The 19295-nt window shown below is 39.7% G+C and overlaps 1 protein-coding gene across 6 annotated transcripts in view; it reads right to left on the reverse strand.

The window, feature by feature from the left end:
• The window catches only part of ST3GAL3 (ST3 beta-galactoside alpha-2,3-sialyltransferase 3), a 224389-nt gene that overhangs the window by 135443 nt on the left and 69651 nt on the right, over window positions 1-19295 (reverse strand). For 2 of the 6 annotated variants that reach the window (XM_087446100.1, XM_087446099.1), the window contains exon 3: window positions 12682-12747. The exons of the other annotated variants lie outside the window; for them this stretch is intronic. In XM_087446100.1, coding sequence (XP_087302226.1) covers window positions 12682-12747 — 66 coding nt within the window. The remainder of the gene's footprint in view (window positions 1-12681; window positions 12748-19295) is intronic. 6 annotated transcript variants of the gene reach the window in all.

Here is a 19295-nt window from a genome sequence, read left to right on the forward strand (position 1 = left end):
CCCCAAATCCTTCAGAGGTATTTCCTGCCAAATCAGGGGACAAATTTACTTCTTTTTCCTCCTCATTGTGAAAATAAAATTAAAACAAAGCAAAAGAAAACTTTCTTCCTGCATCTGATTAAAGGCACTAACATTTCCCTTTGACTTCTCTCTTTCTTTTCCTATGCATATACCCAATTGTTTATTATTTCTTTCCCAAAAAGGCTTAAAGTGGCCTACAGGAATTTACAGTACACACTGGAATTTAAAAAACGAAGAAGTCAAAGAAAGGAAAAATATTATATAGTCAGGGGAATGTTAGTGCACAAAATGCATGCCATTAGGACCTATGCAAATGCTACAGGTAGAATCAAGAAGGCCTGGGCTCCCAAACAGCCAAAGAAAAGGAGAAAATAAATAGTTACAAGATTCAGTGCCCACAATGCATTCATTCATTCAGTCCTTCATTCCATCGTTCAGTAAATATTTATCGGGCATCTACTATGTGCAAGACACTATACTATGACTTTGAGGTACAGCAGTAAACAAAATAAGCATGGTCTCTACCCTCATGGATCTCCCTGCCATCAGTCTAAGAGAGAAAAAAAGTTACCAAACAACAAATTATCCAATTAAAAATGGATTAAGTAAAAAAGAAAAGAAAAGAGTACTGTGACACTTTCTATTAGGAACCAGATCTAGTTTGGAAGGGGAGTGGGCGTTGGTTAGGGAAGGCTTCCCCGAAGAAGTGACATTTGAATTACTAGCTGAAGGATAAGTATGGGTTAAACCTAACAAGAATGGAAAGGGCATTCCAGGCTGAGAGAATGCCACGAGTGGAGAACTGAAGCAAGATGGAAGAGGGTGCTGCAGAGTAACTAAAAGACCAAAATATAAAAGCAAATATACCACAGCGATCAGAAAGAAATTTCTCTTGTGGGTCTTAATAAAGGGGGATACCATATGACACTGAAGACTGTATCTTCTACAACATTTCTATAATACGTAATTGTGAACCTTGTATGGCTGTTTCTTACAATATTAGCCAATACAAAATGCTGGCAGAAAGCCAAGGTACAGATCAATAAAAGCAATTATAAGGGACACCAAGTTACTAATCTAAGGCCCAAAATAACACCAGAGACCCCACACTCAAACGGGATCACATTCAAAAGGCTCACCCACTACGCAGGAATACCAGCTGGAAGCATCCAGGACCAGCGTCTACAGCCACACCCCACCCCAGCATTATCCTGCAGACCTCAGTTTATATGTCATTTTTTCTTACTGCACATGGACATCTGACACAACTGTCATCACAACTGTAAATAACATCTGTCCCCACTGCTAGACTGTAAGCTCCATACAGGCAGACACTGTATCTGCTTTAGTCACTGCTACACCACCAGCTTAACACCAGGCACTCAACTAACCACTTGCTGAGTAACAGTGCCCAGAGAAATGAACGAACTACAAATCCCTCAGGCAAGCCTTCATAAATATTTTTTTCTCACAATCAAGTGTTTACTAAGAACTAGGTGGCAGAGAGCTGGAGGATACAGATTGGATAAGGATCCAGAGGCAGACATTCTGTGCTGCCAGTTAAGGGCAGATCCACATGCTTTGAAACCTACCAAGGAAAAGGTGGAGTTGACATCTTTTCATAAAAATGGAGAAGCACAATTAGGACACTCGGCTGAACAGAAAGGTGACCATCCTATGAGATACAATCAATGTCTAACTCTTGCAAATTCTACTTTTTTATCAACATTTCTCACATCTGTCTCCTCTCAATGCTACTGCCCTTTCAGAAGAGAAGCCCCTACTCCTCCCTTTAAAAGAGCTTTATTGAGGTGTAATTCACATTGTATAAAATTCATTCATTTTAAGTGTAAGATTCAATGATTTTTAGAAAATTTACAGAGTTGTGCAACTGTCACCACGTGTAGTTTTAGAACATTTCCATCACCCTAAAAAGATCCCTTGTGCCCATTTATAGTCATAGCCTGTTCTCGCCCCCAGCCTTGGGCAACCACTAATCTACTACTTTCCGTTTCTATAGATTTGCCTTTTCTGGACATCTGCCTATCCGTTTTTGCTGGGACTGTTCTGATAGCCCCCTAACCACACCCCTACCTCCAACTTACCCCACCACTTCCATCACCCTTTATGCTGCTGCATGATTTTTCTAAAAGGTATACCTGACTGTGTCTTTGCTCTTGATTAAAACGCTTCAGTGGCTTCCTACAGCCTGTAAGGTAAAGTCCAAGCTCTGACATTCACGTCTTGACCATTTTGCCTCATTTGCCACCTCCAATATCCCTCATGTTCCAGATACGCCTACTTCTATTTTCCAAAGTGAAATGTGCCTTCACTTCTTCAGACATCAGACATACTCTTCTCTCCACTTGTTTGTATTAAAAAAATGCCCACTTTTCCATTAAGACCCAACTCAATCATCCCCCCTTCTTGAAGCTTCTCTGATCAATTCTGCCCACTCTCTTCTCTAGGCCATCACTGTGCTGCTATGGCATTTATTATACTGCATTATAATCCTTGTTTCTTTCTCTTTTTCTCTCATTAAAATGTAAGTTCCTTGAGGACAAGAACTGTCTATTCATTTTGAGGCTTCAATGCCTAGCACAGTGACTGACACACAGAAAGTGGTCAATATGTTTATTAAACAAAGGAATAAGCTAGTAAATGCCCTTGCTTTTTTTCAAAGGTGATGCTATCTGAGTGATATTTCACAAGTTGGGGGGAACAAATCCATTCTACATATAGATTCTCATTCAATTCAAGTCAACCTTGAACGGTCCTCGTACCTTAAAGCTTCAGAGGTTCAAGCCTGGCCTCCTAGGAAGATAAAAGCATTTCCACAAATCAGCACAGGGGGGAGAAAAGTGCCCTGGGAGCTTTCTGGGTGAGAGAATACACTCACCTGGAGAAGATTAGGAACGGCTTTCTGACATGCTGACTGCCCAGATGAGCAACAATAAAAACAGCATCTGAAATTTTTATTGCCGTTAACACGTATTTTTCCAATTGCAATTTTCCTTCTTTGTACTCACAGGCAGTCCTGAAATAATCTTCTAAACTTTTCAATCTAAATATAAAGAAAAAAGGCTAAAAGTTAACTAAAAGACTAGAACGTAACTAAGACTAAAAGGAAAAAGACTAAATGTTAACAGTGGTTTGTCTCTGGGTAAAAGAATTACAGGTGATGTTTATTCTCTGTGTTTTTGCAAAATTTCTACAGTGAACATGTACTACTTGTATCATCAGGAAAAAAAAAGTTAAAAAAATAACTCTCTAAGCCGGCCCTAGGATTTTAACCTCTAACTCACTGGTACCAATGCAAAAGGATGGAAGGTTCTGGACTACCTTCATTAATCACTGTTCATGCTAACATGATGTTCAGCTTTTCCTCTTAGTTACTGAGGTCATCCTTACATTTCATGCCACTTAAATATACTTCAGCTACGTCGATTCCTAAATAGACTAGGATTTTTTTTTTTAATTCTTTTCTGCTTCCCTCCTTCCCACAAATATTACCAAGCGTCTATTATGTGCCAGGTCCTGCGTCAGATACTAGAGACTTGGAGCCAAATAAGAGTCTTTCCCTACTAGCCAAGGAAGACAGACAAGTTAATAAGCACTTAAAGTAAAAATAAAGTGTAATAAGGGTATGCAAGGGGTAAGCAGCAAACAGATGACAGTCTTACTGGAAATAAAAAGTCATAGTTTTTACAAATATTATTTTCAGTGGTAGTGGAATGCTCCCAAGAGCATATGTCTCACTGCAGAAGATGCAACAGAGAGGGGAGAAATTTCAGGAGGAAGTTAGTGACATGTTCATGTTTTCTGTAAGTTTTGATGGATGTTGCTTTGAGCATTAAAGGCACAGACTTGAGAATCGGTTTGGCCATTCATTATTTGTGTTTATTCTAAATGATGTAAGATCATTTTAGTTATAAACCACTTTGACAGCTAAAGGGAAAATTCAGTCTTCAACCAATTGAGAAATTTGTTTTTCAAGAAACAGAGCAAGAATAACCAGACTTCTCCCTCTCAGGCTAACAAACACATCATTTTTATTTCAAGCAGCCCGGGCTCCAGCTGTTCCCGGCTCCCAGGCCAGAGGCAGCCATGTGCTGTGCTATACAAGTGACCAAACAGAATTCCAGACCCAAGTACAACAGAGCATGGCTGCACACGACTTTGTTCAATGACGAAACCTAGAATTTAGTGGAAATCTTTTATTATGGTCAGATGTTTCCTGTGTCTGGTTTCTGAAGCAGATAAAAGTAATATAAAGGGAGTGTGGAGAATAGGGCTCAGGATTTCCAGTCATTGGAGAGGCTTCCAAAGCTCAAATTATGCAGTGAACGAGCTACATTTTCACGGACTAGCTGTCATGGTACGCATTCAACACATATATTCTGCTAGCCACCATGTGTAAGCCCTAGAGATGAAAAAAATGAATTAAAAAAAACTGTTCCCTCAAGTAGCTTGCAACCTAACAGGTAAAATAAAAACACAGCTAAGCATTCTATAGTTCACAATACTGTATTGTACACTTGAAATCTGCTCACACAGTAGATATTAAATGTTCTCACCACACACATATACACAAAAAGGTAACTATGTGAGATGACAGATGTGCTAACTAAGCTTATTGTGGTCATAATTTCACAATATATACATGTATCAAATCATCATATTGTACACCTTAAACTTACACAGTGTTATTTGTCAATTATATCTTAATAAAGCTGAGGGGGAAGCTAAGTACAATATAAAGGGATAGAAATAAGAGTAATGAGGGTGCTATTTCACTGTTCATTAATTTAACATATTTGTTAAGCAACTACCACACACCAGACCTAGGGATACAACAGTAAGTAAGAATAAGACTGTTCCTACTCTCAAGAAATTTCTATTTTGGTAAGGGAGATTAAAAAAACAAGTAAACAAATAAATGAACAAAATAATTTTTGACAGTAATAAGTGGTACGAAGAATATTCAGCAATGTAACAGTGACCACGGTGGAAGCACAGGCAACACCAGACAGGGTGTTTTGGGAAGGCTCCCTTGAGGAAGTGACACATGGGCTGAGACCTGAAGACAGGAGCCAGCCAAGAAAAGATCAAGGGAAAAAAAGAGTTCCAGGCAAAAGGAAAAGCAAGTACAGCAATCTCAGTACATTTAAGGAACAGAGAGAAGGCCAGTGTTGCTGGAACACAGAGCATGGGAAACACAAAGAGGGTGGGAAATGAGGTCAGAAAGGAAGACAGGAAGCAGAGCCGCAGGAGGCCTCACAGAGGAGGCCTCAGAAAGACCTCCGCATTGTGTTTCAATAGCAGTGAGAGTCCCTGCTTAAAACCAGGGGAGTAACAGGATCTGATTTATATTTTTAAATATAAACTTTGACTGCTATGTGGGAACTAAATTGACTATTCTGGCAACAGAGTAAAAACTAGATTAAAGGAGAGAGACTGAAGGCAGGGAGATTGATAAGCAGGAGAATGTAACATTCTAGGTGAAAAGTGATGGTGGCCTGAACCAACGCAGTGGCAATAGGAACAGAGAAAAAAAGACAGATGCTAAAAATGCTTAAAAGGGAAAATTTACAGGACTAGTGACTGGTGGGACATGAGTGAGAGATGAGGAAGAAGGAGGATTATATCTACATTTTGGGCTTGGGCAAATAGATATTACTGTTGCTTGACTGGGAGTGGCCTTCATCTAAACCACATGACCCTGCCTCTCCTCTGGCCACTGACGATTGGACAACGGGTAGGTACATGACCCAAGGGAAGGTAATCCATAGACTGATCATCCTTCTATGAGGCAGATAGGTTCTGCCTTTTGGAGACTTGAATTGGGAAGTAGAGAGTTGGGCCATTGGTAGGAGACACAAGCAAACAAACAAAGAGCAGATGCTATGCGCCAGACTTGCTGCTGGGTGCTGGGCCCTGGGCCCACATTAGTGGCAGAGCATCTGAGTGAAGAGCTACAACCCTGCTGTTGAGAGCAACAGGACACTTTAAAGAGCTGCCTTAGATCCAGAATGTTCTTCCAGTGCCAGTCTCTGCGGCAGCCAGCTATACCATGGATCATCTTTCCAGGATACCTTAAGGTTTAGCTTTCCTTCAGTTCCCTTGGGGCTTGGCCTATAATTGAGATTCTTCTTTTCATCTCTCTTGCTATCTTGGAGCAGTCTATAGTCTGAGTAGGCTCACGTCCTCTGCCTTCCAGTCCTTACTCTTTAATACCCTGGAGTACTCTCTGCCTCCCTGACGACTGGGTGTAAGAGCCAGAGCTGACACCAGGCTGGACCTGCTCCAAGCACAACTTCCCCCACAGGGTGTGAATCTCAGAAGAAGTAGAAGGCCCCATGTGGACCTTGGGTCTATGCTGTGTTCTCCAATCTACTTTATGAAAGAGCCTTCAACTTTGGGGGTTTATTGATTCTTGAGCAGAACTGACACTTTAATGGCCACATGGCTACCTGTTTCTTGTCCTAGTTTCTCCATTGCTTAGAACCTGGGAGATCTAACCCCTCGTCTTAGCCCCTCAATTTCTTCCCTCCTAACCCCAATCCCAAACAAACAAAACCTGAGTAAATAAGATTCCTGAAGATACACAGAGAAAAAGTCTAAAGACAGACAATAAAACACAACCATTAATTTAGGGGAATGTGGTATAAGAAAGAGAAATTAGTGAAATAATCAAAGAGATAGGAGTAGCAGGACAGAGGAAGCCAGAGGAGGAGATAACTGGTTATAAGAAGGAATACCCAAATGTGGCGAAGAGGTGGAACAAACTGATGGATAAAAAGATGTCACAGGGCCGGCCCCGTGGCTTAGCGGTTAAGTGCTCGCGCTCCGCTGCTGGCGGCCCGGGGTTCGGATCCCGGGCGCGCACCGACGCGCCGCTTCTCCGGCCATGCTGAGGCCGCGTCCCACATACAGCAACTAGAAGGATGTGCAGCTATGACACAACTATCTACTGGGGCTTTGGGGAGAAAAACGGAAAGGAAAAAAAAAAGGAGAAGGATTGGCAATAGATGTTAGCTCAGGGCCGGTCTTCCTCACACACACACAAAAAAAGATGCCACAGAATCATTCATCAGGAGGGCATCTGTAACTTTAGTGAGAACAATTTCTGTACGATGATCTGATTGCAAAGACTGCCGTGAATGAGTAAGTGGAGGCTGTTTAAGTAGACTTATTTAAAGAAGTTTCTCCTTGGATTTATTTCATTAATTTAACTTACCAAACACATACAGAGTTCTTACGACGCTCAAGAGACTGTATGAAAAGATTCGACATGCTCCCTGACATGAAAGAGTTTATGAACTGTCAGGAGGATAGTACAGAAATACAAGTATCTGTATCACAAGCCTCTAGAGAAGTTGCTATAGGAATTCAGATGCAAGAGGGAGAAGTTTTGCTGGGAGAACCTGGGAAGACATGGAGGAGATACCATTGGAGCTGGTACGAGATGACTGTACAGGACAAGCCGTGCTGGAAGGGTGGGAACAGCTAAGGAGAAGCAGTGAAGCCTGGAAAGTGAGGAGTGTGTGGCTTCAGGAAGGTAAAATCATACCTAATTAATATAGCAGAGTTTCTTTCAGGAGGTAATAATGCACATGACTAAAAGGGAACTAGTTAATACAATCTATTTAGACTTTAAAAAAAGGCTTTGGCACATCAAAGACTATTTTTAAAAAGTAACTCACCATGAAATTGAGAAAGAAACTGTGATAGCATCCAGGAGACAAAAGGCACTTGGCTGAGGATCAGGGGCAGGACATCCCTGGGGCATCAGCACCCACAGGGAGACCAGGAAGTCTGGGAGTAGCTGGAATTCTACTACCCACTGCCCGCTAGGGGAGTGGGGGAAGGGAAGACGGGAGGCACTGCTTACAAACACCTGTGTGTGCACAAGCAGCAGCTGGAATGAAAATGGAACTAGGCATGTGCTGAAACTGAGAGTGAGGTGGCAGGGTGAGGTTTGGAACTTCAGGGGCATGGGCAAGTTTTAGTCCTGGTGCCCTAGAAATAGGGCAGGGCTGGATTTGGCAGGAACCATAGTTTGCTGAAGCCCGATTTAGACTACATACACACCTCCGCACCTTTCCAAACCCCTCAAAATGACAGAAAGGATTGTATGCTGTAAAGCAGAAGTGCACAAGGACAAAGAAACCGCAGAGGAGACAGCAACAACAAAGTGTCGAAGCTGGAAAGCAGGTACACAAGTGTGACGGACTCAGCAAACCCAAGAAGGCTGAATCCTATGCCAGCAGTCGGGAAAGCTGAAACGTAACCCGAAATACACCACTGAACTCCCCAAAGGCTCAATCACTGGCAGCACGAGGCACCCCTGGAGGTGAGAGAGAAGACAATACTAAAAACAAGAGACCACACTGCTAAGTGTAGGCTGACAGCCAAGATCACAAGGCATTAGAGGAAAGTATCTAATATAAAGACAGAGACCAAAACAAATGAAAATAAATGCAATGTGGAAAAATAGAAAATATATATGAAGGTGAAAACTTAGAAAAAAAATCATTAAAATCCTCAGAGACAAGATATTTTATTCATGAAACAGGTAGAAGATGTCTTTTTTAAAAAAGCTACATTTAGTGAATAAGAAGAAAAAATAACTCTCGAAAATTAAAGACATGATAGCAGGGGCTGGCCCACTGGCATAGCGCTGAAGTTCACATGCTCCGCTTTGGCAGCCCGGGGTTCACAGGTTCGGATCCTTGGCAACAACCTATGCACTGCTCATCAAGCCATGCTGTGGCAGGCATCCCACATATAAAGTAGAGGGAAGATGGGCACAGATGTTAGGCCAGGGCCAGTTTCCTCAAGAAAAAGAGGTGGATTGGCAACAGATGTTGGCTCAGAGCTAATCTTCCTCACAAAATAAATAAATAAATAAAAACATGATAACAGAAATAAAAAGGATTGAAAAACAAGTTGAGGAAATCTCTCAGAATACAGAGACGGTGGGGCCGGCCCGGTGGCATAGCAGTTAAGTTTGCATGCTCCACTTTGGTGGCCCAGGGTTCACAGGTTTGGATCTCAGGTTTAGTCCTACGCACTGCTTATCAAGCCATGCTGTGGCAATGTCCCATATAAAGTGGAGGAAGATGGGCATGAATGTTAGCCCAGGGACAAGCTTCCTCAGCAAAAAAAAAATAGAGAGAGCAGGATTGGCAACAGATATTAGCTCAGGGCTAATCTTCCTCAAAAGAAAAAAAAAAGATAGAGATGGAAAATGAGAGAGAAAAGATTTAAAAAAAAAAAATTAAAGGACCAGTCTAGGAGACATGACTGAATATGGGAGTTCTAGGAAGAGAAAATAAGAAAAAAATGGAAATGAGAAAATATTCAAAGAAACCATTCAATAAAATTTCCCCATAACTAAAAACTTGAGTTTCTTGAGCTTGAAAGGGCACTTTGAGTATACAATACAAAATACACAATACAAAAATACATATCCCTCCACCAAGGCACATCATCATGAAATTTAAGAACACTCAAACTTCCAGAGAGAACAACAACAAACAGGTTTTATACAAACCATAAAAAATCAGAATGGCATAAAACCCCTCAACAAGAACACTGACAGCTTAGAATACAGTGGGGCAATATCTTCAAAACACTGAGGGAAAATAATTTCCAACCAAGAATTCTATACCCAGCCAGACTATCAATTAAGTGTGAGATTAGAATAAAGACATTTTCATACAGGCAAGGTCTCAAAAATTTACCTCTCATGCATCCTTTCTCAGGAAATTATTAGAGGATGTGTTCCACTAAATGAAGACAAAAAAGAAAACACTATATGATTCAGGAAATGAGATATACCAAAACAGGATGATGGCAAAAGGGAGACTTCAAGAACACAGCCAGGCAGCAGGGACAGAGAGCAGAGTTCAGAGCAGTGCACGTCAGAAGGCTCCTAGAGAGATTTCTTCAAGAAAATGAAAGTCAGACTACCTAATGTGTTTGAACATATAGAGAGCAGATTGATACAAGCAGGGAAGAGTTTAGGATTGAATTAGTGATAAACATAGAAAACTAAGCAAAATCAAAAGTAAAACATTGACTACAGGAAAAACAAAATGTGCAGTGAAAAAACAGTAATCATGGTATCTATGAATACCATTCTCATGGACATTATAGACTGAATATTGTTCTAACTATATTAGGAGAATGGGAAGACAGACTTCACATCTGTGGTGGAGAAGCAGTGAGTGTGATAGAGTACTAAATCTTCACCTCCTATTGTAGAAAGTCAGTAGATTATACTCAAAATAGAAATATCAAGAACTGGCCATATAAGTATGTTATTTAGAGATTTGGAAGTGAATACCAAACAAATCAGTTAAAGGAGTTGAAAATGGATGTCTCCTGGAGGTAGGAAAGCAGGTAGTGGTGGCAATGGGGGAGTGCTTTTTTTTGTTGTTCGTTTTTGTTGGTTACAAACTTGTAGAGTTGTCTTTTTGAACTATGCACACGTATAACTTTAATAAAACAAGCACTAAATTAACATGCACAAGATTACAAGCCTGCAGTGGTAGGGCTGGGGCCTCAAATCTCATTGGTCTGGTTCTCTAATCTGTGTATCATATATCCACCAATAGGCCCAATAAAGAGTCTATGAGAAAGCTAGATGCCTCACGTTTGATCATATCCTACTTCATGCTTTACTAAATACTGTCTTACATTATTTTGTGATTGTTTTACCTATCTAAATACAATCTATCAAAAATAATTAGTCTCAGGGCCGGCCCTGTGGCATAGCAGTTAAGCACGTGCGCTCGGCTGCTGGCAGCCTGGGTTCACATCCGGGTGCACACTGATGCACCACTTGTCAGGCCACGCTGTGGCGGCATCCCATATAAAGTGGAGGAAGATAGGCACAGATGTTAGCCCAGGGCCAGTATTCCTCAGCAAAAAGAGGAGGATTGGCATGGATGGTAGCTCAGGGCTGATCTTCCTCACACACACACAAAAAAAATTAGTCTAGAATAAAGATAACTAAAAGACAAAACAACCAAATGTATGGACCTTGTTTGGACTCAGATTAAAAAAAATCTACTGTGAAAAGTCATATTTAAGATAATTAGGGATATTTGAATATAGATTGGGTATTAGAAGATATTACGGAATTATAGTTAATGTGAGATAATAACATGATAGCTATATTTTAAAAAGTTCTTATCTGGGGCCAGCTCGGTGGTGTGGCGGTTAAGTTTTCGCATTCCGCTTCAGTTGCCGAGGGTTCACCGGTTCAGATCCTGGGCACGGACCTATTCACTGCTTGTCAAGCCATGCTGAGGTGGTGTCCCACATAGAAGAGCTACAACTCTACAACTATGATATACAACTATCTACTGGGGCTTGGGGGAGAAAAAAGAAAAAGAGGAAGATTGGCAACAGATGTTAGTGCAGGGACAATCTTCCTCAAAAAAAAAAAAGTTCTTATCTGTTAGGGATGCGTACTGAAGTATTTATGGGTGAAATGACATGATGTCTGAGATTTGCTTTAAAATTCAATATCAGTTCAAAAATCCAAATAATAATATAAGATATGAATCCCTATGAGAGCAGGGCTTGCATTATTCACATGTGCCAGAGACCTTTGGACAGGATGAGACTCTAGTCATTAGCCATATGACATTCTTTCCTTCATCTGGAAAAAAGATGTACTTGATAGGCTGTCATTAAAAGAGAATGGTACCACTCTATTCTCAAGAGATAACATAGTTAAAGCAATGGGCGGGAATAAAATGAAAAGTTGTTCAACAAAGTTTTTATATTTTGTCATGAGAAATCTTATACAACTATTACCTTGTAATATTTCTATTTAAAAGAGAGGATATGTATCTCTCAGTACCCCCAATTGAGAAATGAAATGTTGTAAGTGGTTGTCATCACTGTCATTCATCTTAAGTATTAGGAGTGGAAGGTGCGGAAAGAAATGGAATACACCACGCAGCTTTGGAAAAGTCTGGGAGTTCCTCAATAGGTTAAATATACAGTTATCAGTGACTCAGCAATTCTACTGCTGGGTATATATATACCCAAGAGAAAGGAAGAGTTTATGTCCACACAAAAACTTGAACACGAATGTTTACAGCAACATTATTCATAATAGCCAAAAAAGCAGAAGCAACCCAAATGTCCATCAACTGATGAATGGATAAATAAAATGTGGTATATCCATACAATGGAATATTATTTCACCATAAAAACAAATGAAGCACGGATATATCTTTCAACATGGATGAATCTTGAAACATTATATGAAGTGAAAGAAGCCAGTCACGCAAAACCATGTACTGTATGATTTCATTAATATGAAATGTCCAGGATAGGCCAATCTATAGCGATAGAAAGTAGATTAGTGGCTGCCCAGGGCTACGGGTAGTTGGGGGGAAATGGAGCATGACTGCCAGTGGGCACAGGGTTTCTTTCCAGGGTAAGGAAAATGTTCTAAAATTAACTGTGGTGATGTTTGTACACTCTGTGAATATACTAAAAACCACTGAATTGTATACTTTCAATGGGTGAATTGTATGGTATGTAAATTACATTTCAAGAAAACTGTTACCTTAAAAAAAACAAGAAAGAAAGAAAGAAAAGAAAAAAGGAGAGGAAGGCAGGTCACCTCACCTCTAGGGAAACACGGAACCCTGCAGTCATGGAGGCTGACCGTGGACAAATCTCCATTGTCTGTCCCTTGTAAAAGAGAGAGAACTTTACTGTTTGGATTTTTTAAAAATGAAAGCAAGAAAGAAACCTGATCAGCAGAGGGCTAAGAAATCAGTGAAGGTAATAATTATTTTTTACTTAATATTATATTGAGGAGAAAATAAAAAGGACTTGGTTTAAAAAAATCCCTTTTGGTTCTATCCTTAGTATTCTGAATCTTTTATTGAGTAACTTATTATTTTTTTAATTTAATTTAGGGCTAGACAAGAAGAAGAGAGTTTCACCTCATCTTTGACTTAGAATTCTCCTATACCTATATTTCTGTGTCCCCTCAAGCAGATGTTGCAAACTGGAGGCGCAGAGATGTGTTGGTTTAGCCCACAAAGTGTATGAAAATTCTGAATTTGTTAACATATATAAGTCAAGAGATTTCACATAAAAATGTAGATTTCTAGCTTCTCTTGAAAAATAGGCAGATTCTGGCAACAGAGAAGAGTGCTTCTTTTATTCAGCAAGGGTAACAAATTATCTCTATAAATTGATATCCAAAGTACTCAAGGAATAAGTTAGCTGATTCTCACTCTAAAACTAGGGAAGAGAATGTAAAAGAATCAGGCAGACAGGGACTGAGCACAATTGGAGGCAGAGGATGGAGATGTCGGGGTACACATCTCTAGAGCTACACTTTAGGTGACATCTCAGGTGGGGACAGCCTTCCTATTGCTCCCTCTCACAGCACCTCTGTCTTTTATTTGGAGTACTTACCACAGATGTAACTGAGTATTTACTTCTGTTTAATGTTGATTCCCCCACCTAGATTAAAAACTCTAGGTGACACATACTGTCTTTTTCACAATACTACTCTACACTTAGCACAGTACCTGACACACAGCAGACACTCCATAAATATCTGTTGAATGATAAATTAATGAATGAGTGAACAAATGATGTGGAAAGGGATCTGGAAACAGGTAATTTTTGGGAAATAAAAATCCTACCACGCCCTTTTTCACTGTAAAAGAAAGGATGAATTCTGTATAGAGTTACTACAGCTTTTTAGAAGTCTCTACTTTAGAAGATCCACAGGATGCTTGGTTCCACCTCCCTCAAAGAGATGAGTAATTTATTCCTTCATACAAGTCTTTCCCATACTTAGCCTTTACTGCACGAGTCCTCTCTCTGGCCCCTATCCCAAAAAATGCAGTTCATGATCAGCAGCGCAAAGCTCCTGAGTCTGCCAGAGAGAGTAGCCCGCTCAGTGGCCCACACACCTGCACATATAGCAAGGTGCGCCTTCTGGAAACATTCACTGCAAAACTCTCCACAAGGGAATGGGACAGAAAACAGCTTTGATTTTTATTAAAATATAGTATAAAGTATACAGTCCCATTTTCTCAGTGAGTCAAGAATAAAAATATTAAAAGAAAAAAACCAAGTTAGAACTGGAAGCACCACACAACTACTAACATTGTTTTATATAAGAATAACAAGGATTCAATATCATCATTTTCCCCTCGTATCTGGGTTCCAATCAAAGTTCACCTGCTACATTTGGCTATTTTGTCTGCTTAGCCTCTTTTTATTAGGAACAACCCACCTCTTCCACTTCTGTTTCCTCATGTCACTGATTTTTTCTTTTGAAGACTCCAGGTCAGCTGGCTTGTAGTATGTCCTACATGTTGGATTTGTCTGATTATTGCCTCACGATCAGATTAAGGTTAAACGTTTTTGGTGCGAACACACTGTAGGTGATGTGTATTTCTTATTGCATCACACTAGAAGGCATATAATATTAGACTATCATATTGGTGATGTTAAATTTGATCATTTGGTTAAGGTGTTGACCCTAAGAACATTTTTTCTGTTGCGATTAGCAAGTTAATTATTAAGGAATTAATATGAGAATTAATAAGTCAATTTTCTTGGTGTGATAATGGTACTACAGCTATATAAGAGAATATCCTTGTTTCTAGGAGATGCAAACTAAGATATTTAAGAGAAACCGTCAAAAACTCTGCAACTTACTTTCAAATAAAGGAATATTATGAATAACTCTATGCCCACAAATTTGATAACCTAGATGAGATGGACCAATTCCTTGAAGATACAATATGCCAAAACTCACACAAGAAGAAATCGACAATCTGAATAGGCCTATATCCATTAAAGAAATTCAATCAATAATTAATAACCTTCCAAAACAGAAAGCACCAGGCCTAGATGGGTTCACTAGTGAATTCTACCAAACCTTTAAGGAAAAAATTAAACCAATTCTCCACTATATCTTTCAGAAGATAGAAGAAGTTGGAATGCTTCCTAACTCATTCTAGGAGGCCAGCATTACCCTAATACCAAAACTAGACACAGGGATTACAAGAAAAGAAAACTACAGATCAATATCTCTCATGAACATAGATGCAAAAATCCTCAACAAAATATTAACAAATCAAATCCAGCAATGTATTAAAAGAATTATGCACCACAACCAAGTGGGATTTATCCCAGGTATGCAAGGCTGGTTCAATTTGAAAATCAATTAATGTAATACATCACATCAACAGGCTGAAGAAGGAAAATCACATCATCATATCAATAGATGCAGAAAAACCATTTGACATAACCCAATACCCAAATATCATAAAAACTATCAGTAAACTAAGAAGAGAGCAGAACTTCCTCGACTTGATAAAGAATATCTACAAAAAACCTACTGCTAACATCACTTAATGGTGAGAAGCTAGAAGCTTTCCCACTAAGATGAGGAACAAGGCAAGGAAGTCCCCTCTCACGACTCCTTTCAACATTGTACTGGAAGTCCTAGCTAATGCAATAAGACAAGAAAAGGAAATAAAAGGTACACTGATAGGGAAGTAAGAACTAAAACTGTCTTTGTTTGCAGATGACATGATTGTCTATGTAGAAAATACAAAAGAAGTAACAAAAAACTCCTGGAACTAATAAGCAATTATAGCAAGGTTGCAGGATACAAGGTTAACATACACAAGCCAATCACTTTCTTATCAACTAGCATTGAACAAGTGGAATCTGAAATTTAAAACACAATATCATTTACATTACTACCCCCCAAAATGAAATACTTAGGTATAAATCTTACAATATATATATAAGATCTATATGAGGAAAACTGCAAAACTCTGACAAATGAAATCAAAGAAAAACTAAATAAATGGAGAGCTATGCCATGTTTCATAGGAAGACTCAATATTGTCAAGTTGTTACTTCTTCCCAACTTGATCTATAGATTCAAGGCAATCCCAATCAAAATCTCAGCAAGTTATTCTGTGGATATTGACAAACTAATTCGAAAGTTTATATGGAGGGCCGGCCCCGTGGCTTAGCGGTTAAGTGCGCGCGCTCCGCTGCTGGCGGCCTGGGTTCGGATCCCAGGCGCGCACCGATGCACCGCTTCTCCCACCATGCTGAGGCCGCGTCCCGCGTACAGCAACTAGAAGGATGTGCAGCTATGACATACAACTATCTACTGGGGCTTTGGGGGGGAGAAAAATAAATAAATAAAATCTTTAAAGTTTATATGGAGAGGCAAAAGACCCAGAATAGGCAACACAATATTGTAGAAGAAGAACAAAGCTGGAAGGCTGGCATTACCCTACTTTAAGACTTAAGTATAAAGCTAGAATAATCAAGACAGTGTGGTATTGGCAAAAGAACAGACAAACAGATCAATGGAACAGGATAGAGTTCAGAAATAGACCCACATCGATATAATCAACTGATCTTTGACAAAAGAGCAAAGGCAATGCAACGGAGCAGAGACAGTTTTTTCAACAAGTGGTGTTGGAACAACTGGATATCCACATACAAAAAAATGAACCCAGGCACAGACCTTACTCTCTGCACAAAAATTAACTCAAAAGTGGATCAGAGACCTAAACGAAAAACACAAAACTATAAAACTTTTAGAAGACAGAGGAGAAAACCTAGATGACCTTGGATTTGGCAGTGACTTTTTAGATACAATACCAAAGGCATGAACCATGAAAGAAAGAACTGACAAGAAGGCCTTCATTAAAATTTAAAACTTCTGCTCTGTGAAGAGAATGAAAAGACAAGCCACAGTTTGGGAGAAAATATTTGTAAAAGACACATCTGATAAAGGATTGTTTTCCAAAATACACAAAGAACTCTTAAAACTCAACAATAAGAACAATCACCCAATTAAAAAATGAGCCAAAGACCTTAACAGACACCTCACCGAACAAGATATGCAGATGGCAAATAAGCATATGAAAAGATGTTCCACATCATATGTCAACAGGGAAATTCAAATAAAACAACAATCAGATACCACTACACACCTATTAGAATGGCCAAAATCCCCCAAACACTGAAAACACCAAATGCTGATGAGGATGTGGAGTAACAGGAACTCTCATTCACTGCTGGTGGGAATGCAAAATGGTACAGCCACTTTGGAAGACAGTTTGATAGTTTCCTACAAAACGAAACATACTCTTACTATACAATCCAGCAATCACATTCTTTGGTATTTATCCAAAGGGGTTGAAAACTTATGTCCACACAAAAACCTGCATATGGATTTTATAACAGCTTTATTCACAATTGCCAAAACTTGGAAGCAACCAAGATGTCCTTCAGTAGTTAAATGAATAAACAAACTGTGGTACATCCAGATAATAGAATATTATTCAGTGTTAAAAAGAAATGAGCTATCAAGTCATGAAAAGACATGGAAGAGCCTTCAATGCATACTGCTCTGTGAAAGAAGTCAAGATGAAAAGGCTATGTACTGTATGATTCAGACTAGATGACATTCTGGAAGAGGCAAAGCTGGAGACAGTAAAAAGATCAACGGTTGCCAGGGATTAGGGAGCGGGAAGGGATTAAAAGGTGGAGCACAGAGGATTTTTAGGGCAGTGAAGTTATTCTGTATGATACTATAACGGTGGATACATGTCATTATACATTTATCCAAAGCCACAGACTGTATAAGACCAAGAGTGAACCCTAAAGCAAAATATGGACTTTGGGTGATAATGATGTGTCAATGTAGGTTCATCAACTGCAACAAATGTACCACTCTGGTGGGAATGTTGATAATGGGGGAGGCTGCACATGTGTGAGGGCAGGGAGTTTATGGGAAATCTCTGTAGTTTCCCCTCAATTTTGCTGTGAATTTTGCCCTAAAAAATAAAGTTTTTTTTTATTTTTTTTGTGCGTGTGAGGAAGATCAGCCCTGAGCTAACAGCCGATGCCAATCCTCCTCTTTTTGCCAAGGAAGACTGGCCCTGGGCTAACATCCATGCCCATCTTCCTCTACTTTATATGGGACACTGCCACAGCATGGCTTAACAAGTGGTGCGTCGGTGTGCACCTGGGATCTGAACCAGCGAATCACGGGCCCTCGCAGTAGAGCACATGCACTTAACTGCTGCGCCACCGGGCCGGCCCCTAAAAAATAAAGGCTTAAAAATAAAAAGTCTGCAACTTATTTTCAAATAGTACTGAAAAAAGTGTCTCTGTCTATCTATCTAGCTAGCTACAGAGCTAGAACAAATGTGGCAAAACATTAAAATGTTAACTGGAGGATCTAGTTGAAAGGATCCTGATGCTCACTGTACTGTTCTTTCAACTCTTCCACTGGTTTGTAATTTGCCTGAAGTGAAAAGCTGAGGTGAAACAAATAAATAAAAAGGATGAACGACGGGTCAGAACTGAAGCTGTGGGACCAGAGGACGCAGTAACCTCCATGGGACAACACAGATGCCAGAGAAGGCTCGAGCCAGCATCTCTCCACCCCCTGGGGGAAAAGAAAAAACATCACAAGTCAGATGTCAATCAGGAGCCAAAAATGTAGCCACCAGAGTCAGGTCAGATGTGAACCCACAGAGTGAGGTAACTGAGAAGGATTAACCTACAGTTACTACACTCAAACCCTTCACATCTTCCTCCTTTCTCACTTCCCTTTTCCTACTAAGGAGAGCATTCAGAACCTAAGAAATTCATTAATATAGTGATTTTTCAAGAAAGATTTGAAAACAAAGGCAGCATTAGCCAAAAGAGAAAAAATATTTCCCCATTTTACTCAATTTATTGAACTGTACTAAATGAAAATAAAACTTTCTTTAAAAAAATCATGTGGGATTAGGAAAGGGCACAGAGAATGTAGAGGAAAAGAATAAGACTTAAGCAATGAGTTCATAAAGGAAGGTCAGTGCTGTCACAAGAGCTCTGGATTTCAGGAACTCTGTATATCATTAGAAAAAGCACATACATACATAGGATAAAAAAATTGGACCGCCTCTGCTGGATATGTTCAGTTTTAAGTCAACAGACCTCTAATATTCCCCCTTTTCTTATTTTTTCTTTTAACTTCCACACTCCTGGAGGAGAGAAAAATGATGTCCCAAATCTAAGAGCACACACCTTTGAAACAGACAATCTTCTGTAAAACAAGGAGCAATGTCCATTTGTCTAAGAGAGTTATTCTCCTGAAATTAACGGTATAATCATCACAACTATAACCACCATAGCCTGGATGGCACAAATACTGCACACACATACACAAAACACAC

This window comes from Ceratotherium simum, chromosome 22 (genome assembly GCF_057802395.1).
Source record: "Ceratotherium simum simum isolate JZ-2026a chromosome 22, ASM5780239v1, whole genome shotgun sequence".
Lineage (NCBI taxonomy): Eukaryota > Metazoa > Chordata > Mammalia > Perissodactyla > Rhinocerotidae > Ceratotherium > Ceratotherium simum.